General features: G+C 38.5%; 1 protein-coding gene across 3 annotated transcripts in view; it reads left to right on the top strand.

Annotated features, from left to right (window-relative positions):
- Window positions 1-5,647, top strand: part of pik3r1 (phosphoinositide-3-kinase, regulatory subunit 1 (alpha)) — a 26,434-nt gene extending 20,787 nt beyond the window's left edge. For all 3 annotated transcript variants that reach the window (XM_032539294.1, XM_032539295.1, XM_032539296.1), the window contains 8 exons: window positions 1,288-1,489; window positions 1,577-1,757; window positions 1,858-1,983; window positions 2,070-2,212; window positions 2,317-2,493; window positions 2,603-2,677; window positions 2,770-2,940; window positions 3,505-5,647. In XM_032539294.1, coding sequence (XP_032395185.1) covers window positions 1,288-1,489; window positions 1,577-1,757; window positions 1,858-1,983; window positions 2,070-2,212; window positions 2,317-2,493; window positions 2,603-2,677; window positions 2,770-2,940; window positions 3,505-3,694 — 1,265 coding nt within the window. In that variant the 3' untranslated portion in view covers window positions 3,695-5,647. The remainder of the gene's footprint in view (window positions 1-1,287; window positions 1,490-1,576; window positions 1,758-1,857; window positions 1,984-2,069; window positions 2,213-2,316; window positions 2,494-2,602; window positions 2,678-2,769; window positions 2,941-3,504) is intronic.
- Window positions 5,648-6,182: the final 535 nt, after the last annotated feature.

Here is a 6,182-nt window from a genome sequence, read left to right as displayed (position 1 = left end):
TGTGTGTGTGTGGAGCTCTTCCAAAGCTAAGACTTTATGCTAGATTGTTCACATGAGTGAGTTTAAGAATTAGAAATTTCTAGTAATCTGGGGATAAAAGGTGATCAGATTGGAAGGCAAATGTGCTAAGATGTGCAGCGGAAACCACAAGCTGTGGTTTAGTTGGTAGGCTGCATTTTGCACAGATTGTAAAGCTTTGCATTTTCTGCCATGTCACGGTGAACCGTGTCTGTCAAGTGAACCGTGCGGGTAGTCTCAATGAGCTGAGTCCTGCAAGGTCCGCTGTAGCAGAAAGGTAACGAAGACGGAGTGAACAAAGGATGCAGATTTGTGGGAGAAAGATACCTCACTACCATAGCTCTGCTGCAGCTAGCTTCACTGTGAAACTATCGGCTTGTGAGCAGCCACTGCAGGTTTAAGGTGTTATTTAGATCCACACAAGCGGTAAAAATGTTTCATCACTTACTTATTGTATGAAAATCAACAAGACACAATGCAAATCTGACTCTTAGTGCTGCCTTAAAGCTGAATTTGGAAAAGGAGATTGAAATGGTCTTGCTTGTAAATACTGAGTTCATCATTATTTAGATAATTATCTAACATAATCTGGTTATTTAACATTAAAGCTGGATATTTGCTGTGGGCAAAACATTGAAGGGGAATCTATGGTCATGTGGGTGTTTGCATTAGGTCTTACAATTTTTATATATATATATAAATATATATAAAATGTGCTTAATGCATTTTTAACCTTTTTTTTCCTGTTGAAAGAACTATAATCCACAGTATTGATGATTGACATCATTTTTTCTTGGGATAACATTTTTTATATATTATATATATATAGTCACACTGCTGTATTTGCAGCTAGGAATATTTATAGAAACCCCTTTTCCTGAATGAAATGTATTCTCCCTGACTCATGCTTCAATTCCCCTCCCACTGCCTCGCTGACACCACCTCTCTGGTGGAGAGGGGCGGCATTTTTTCCATCCCTATTTAATCAATGGGGAAAAAAGGAAAAGGAGTGAGTCACCAAGCTTGTGGGATTTCCAGCATCTGCAAAAGGCTGGACTGGATTTATTGTAGTGGATCTCCAATTTAAAGAAAGGAAAGGCAAATAAATGTTTCCGATGCAGATTAAGTCCCCCATTAACGGCGTTGTATTGGACCAGAAAATCTATAATTTAATTCAAGTTAAGAAACGCAGTTAATGTAAACTTAAGCACATACAGGCTCCATTTCAGTACAGTTATTTACATTCTGTATTCACTCTTGTTCTCACAGCTCTACCTCCAAAGCCACCCAAGCCCACACCTGTGACTAACAACGGTATGAACAACAACATGGCGCTACAAGACGCCGAATGGTACTGGGGAGACATCTCAAGGGAGGAGGTCAATGAGAAACTGAGGGACACTGCAGATGGTACGTTTTTGGTGCGGGACGCCTCTACAAAAATGCACGGAGACTACACTCTGACTCTGAGGTAAGTTTAAAATCATTTCCGCTTATCGCCCATCTTTTATTTATTTTTGGCAGTTAGTTTAACAGGAATCACTTTTTTTGTCTACAGGAAAGGAGGAAACAACAAACTGATCAAGATATTCCATCGGGATGGGAAGTACGGCTTTTCAGACCCACTGACCTTCAGCTCAGTTGTTGAGCTCATCAACCACTATCGCAACGAGTCATTGGCTCAATACAACCCCAAGCTAGACGTCAAGCTGCTGTATCCCGTCTCCAAACACCAGCAGGTAAGACGTCAGCTCAGAGTCTAAAATAGCAATGCTTAAAATGCTTATGTTCAAGCAATTTCACTGCAACTTTTTGTCTTGGTTATGCATCTTTTCTCAGGATCAGGTGGTGAAAGAAGACAACATTGAAGCTGTGGGGAGAAAGCTCTGTGAGTACCACCAGCAGTACCAAGAGAAAAACAAAGAGTACGACCGTCTGTATGAAGAATACACCAGAACATCACAAGTGAGTACCATCCAGAGTCAAAGTACAATCAAGTCTTTACGTCAATATTTCTACAACATACACTAACACTGTGCGTCTGCTTCCAGGAAATCCAAATGAAAAGGACAGCTATCGAGGCTTTTAATGAAACTATAAAGATATTTGAGGAGCAATGCCAAACACAAGAGCGGTACAGCAAGGAGTATATTGAGAAATTCAGGAGAGAAGGCAACGACAAGGAGATCCAGAGGTAAGAATGCAACACACAGTCACTTGAATAGAAGCAACAGTGGCAGGTAATAAAAGTTTTTGTTTGTTAATTATGTTGAAATTAAACTTAATTGTTGCTTTCAGGATTATGGGCAACTACGAGAAATTGAAGTCCCGGATTAGTGAAATCGTAGACAGCAAGCGGCGATTGGAGGAAGACCTGAAGAAACAGGCGGCAGACTACAGAGAGATCGACAAGAGGATGAACAGCATCAAGCCTGACCTCATCCAGCTCCGTAAGACCAGAGACCAGTATCTCATGTAAGTACAGCAATTCATCAGTGCCTTGGCGGCTTCTGAAACTTTAAGCGTCCCTCTGTAGAGAATCAAATTGGATCTGCCCTGGTTTCTAATGTTTTCTGTCTTGTAGGTGGTTGACCCAGAAGGGAGTCAGACAGAAGAAACTCAACGAGTGGCTCGGAATCAAGAACGAGAACACAGAAGAGTGAGCAACTATTTTCATTTTAACAAATTAACCAACACTAAAATGCCTCTCACTTGCAACTTATTTATGTACGTTACTTTTTGTTTTTTTAGTCAATATTCTATGGTGGACGATGATGAAGACCTTCCTCATCACGATGAGCGGTCCTGGAAACTGGGCAACATCAATCGGCTACAGGCGGAGGCTCTCCTCCAGGGCAAGAGAGACGGAACATTCCTGGTTCGAGACAGCAGCAAAGCAGGATGCTACGCCTGCAGCGTTGTGTATGTATTAGTATACTTTTCTCAAACAGCTGTTAAAGGAGTGGTTCACAAACAATAGTCAGGTGCTCTGTATGAACATGGAAACATGATTCTGTCCTCCTTTACTTATTGAACGTTATATCCCACTCTCCTGTGCTTTCATGGTAAAATCCAAATCTTATCTGAAGCACGTAGAAGGCTTTAACAGTCTTGACTTTGACCAATCAATAGTCTTTTAAGTTCATTTATTCTTATTCGTTTATTATTACTATCAAACAGGGGAAAACTGTCTGGAAATGCAAGGAGGAAATTTTATACTAAAAAGTCTTTGAAAGATATCATCTTTACTAGCTTCAGATGAATTTTGGAATACATTTTTTGCACAAAACAAGGACTTTCATTGAAAGTATTTTCTTTTATGAACTGGAGGCATGATTACAGCAAGTAAAATCTGTTTAAGCCATCACCTGACTATTGTTTTAAGACTTTAATGGTTGATGTTTTTAAAATAATGAGTGGTTGGAAAGAACACTTTAATTGCTTACATACACAGAACAGATTGTGACCATTGTCCTCTCCTTGCAGCGTGGACGGTGAGGTGAAGCACTGTGTCATCAACAAGACCCCCTCAGGTTATGGCTTTGCCGAGCCGTACAACTTGTACGGCTCATTGAAAGAACTCGTACTTCACTACCAGCACACGTCTTTGGTCCAGCACAATGACTCTCTGAATGTGACGCTAGCTTACCCGGTGTATACCCAGCAGAGACGGTGAGAACCTGGATGTTTCCACATGGACACAAAGAAAAGGCCTCATTGGGGAGTTGGAGATGTATGTCCTCGAACTCCATGATTTGAAAAAGAGGCTGCTTGCCTCAATAAGACTTGAAATCGGAGGAAAATACACAATAAAGCCTGAAACATGTCAGTGACTTTGCCCAATCACGAGCCAGAGGCAAGTCTGAATGTAGATTTCTCTTTTACTTATTGTGGGAGCACAGACTTGAGTGGAAACTGCTGAACTACCCCGCAGAGGAGGACATTTGAGGCCTTTTCCTAATGGTGCTTGTTCCTTTTCAAAGCGTTACCAGCCGGGAATGTCTAATCGCAACAGATAAACTCTTCAAATGGAACTTCACTCACCGGCCACAACTTTGTTTTTCCACTTTTGTTTTTTCCTTTCATGTCGTCTGTGTGTGTGTGTCTGTGTGTGTGAGAGATTGTCCATGTGACCAAAACACATAGAATCAGGAAAATGTGTGGCGTTGGGAGGGCTTTGTAACACATTTCCTTGTGTTAACTGTTCAGTAGCAGACCATGGATCAGCTGATAAATGTAGCAAAATGGCACTTTTGTAAGCAGAGTTTAATTATTTTTTTTTGAAGACTCCTATGGACGTTTAGGAGAAGAGCAGAGAGGATGACACGTCTGCATCCTGCCTTCTTACTGTTGAGCTTTATAGTGCAGATGCAAACTTGATCTCTACTGTGGGCAAGGTGAAACTAGAAATGGACTTACTATTTCATGTAAATATGTGCAAAGTCATGAATCAAAGTGCACCATACCAAAAAGGATCAGTTCCTGTTTAGTTATATTCTGATCTGCTATGCAATTCTTTCTCCAGAAATTGGAACATGTTTTATTCTGTTGCAACCAACAATATAAGCTTGTTTTATTGCTTGAAAAGTATCTTTTCCTGTGTAAATATCCAAGAGGATATTTTTGTGTCAAAATGCCAAGGTACAGTTAAAAAAAAAAGCTTATGATTTTTATCGATAACATACACTTTTATGAATTACTTTAACTAACAACTGGTATAAAGATGGAAAAGATTGTTCTTTTTTTTGCTTCAAACTAATGTTCTTCTCAGGCAGAGAGACTTGAGTATTTGAGCTGCTTCGGTCACAAGTACATGCAGTTCTTTGTTGAGACAGACAAAGAAAGCACTCAGAGAATAGGATGATGGGATTGTATGACCCTGATCAACCATCACCACAAAAACAGTATAGATTTATTTTGTAATAAAATATATATGTTCCCACATGAGAATATATCACAGCAGACTGGTGTTTTCAACTCATGGATGTTATTAAAAGATCAAAATACATTGTCCACTTAGTATTTTTCTGTATCAGAAAATCACTGTGTTTACATGGGTGGATCGGCTCATTTCAGATAGTCTTTAATTTCATATTTTAAAAAAGGACAACAGCCGCCAGTTTCCTTGAATGACAAAAATAGAGCTCAACTATATTTCTTTTCTCCCTCTCCTTTTTGTTTTAGCTTTTAAAAGCCCAGGTCATCGGTACATGTGTAAACCCAGTGGAATTATAATAATTATTGGAAAAATATTTTTAAATGAAGCAAGGACTACCAATTTTCAGCCCTCTTTAAATCTCATGTGAAAAGGTACAAAAATTCTCTCAAAATGAGAAAATGTCTGCCATTAATATTTTTCGATCATGTGATATTTTTACTCCCATCATAACATGTACTCATGTTCAGCACAGCTGTAAAGTGAAACTGTTTAATATATCTTTGTGTAACAAATTAGCTGATTAGATTTAGTTTAAATTTAATAAACTTAACCTCACCTAATGTAATTTTGATTATTGCTTTTACAATTTGACTCAGTTCTCTCAAATTTGGGCACAAATTTGTGGAAAAAGGTAAATAAACTTACCAATGGCAAAGTCTCCACTTGTGTGGCCTGAGTATCAAAAAATGTGGATAAAAAAAAATACATTGGACATAAAGACATTTGTCAGTATGGGAACATTTTAAAATTTGTTTCATGCATATTATTCTCCGTTCAAGACAGAACTGTTGTACAGCTTGAAAAAGCTACTAAAATGTGTTTTAGATGTGTTTAACCCGATTACTCATCCAAGATTGAATTTTTAGCACATTGATAGCTGTCATTTATTCTAGTTTTGTTTTTTTGAAGGCGTAATGGATGCTGGCTCTGTGAGAACGACTTTTATTTTACTAGAAAATCTTATTTACCTCCCCAACAGCTGCTGGCATGAACTTTGTTTCTAATTGTCAAAGATGTTTTGTTTTTGTTTTTTATAGTTTTTGGAAAACATGCACCATTATTTTCTCTGCCCCAATTCTGGGTTGTATGATTGTTTTAGGTGTCTTTTTTTATTTTTATTTGAAACGCATCTTTTTGTGGGTGCCCCAGACATGATGATGATTAGATTGAGATTTACAAGTGTTTACCAAGTTTTGCTTCCAATCTGTATTGAGCTTTGTTAAAA

Source organism: Etheostoma spectabile, chromosome 16 (genome assembly GCF_008692095.1).
Source record: "Etheostoma spectabile isolate EspeVRDwgs_2016 chromosome 16, UIUC_Espe_1.0, whole genome shotgun sequence".
Lineage (NCBI taxonomy): Eukaryota > Metazoa > Chordata > Actinopteri > Perciformes > Percidae > Etheostoma > Etheostoma spectabile.
This window is presented reverse-complemented; position numbering and strand designations above follow the sequence as displayed.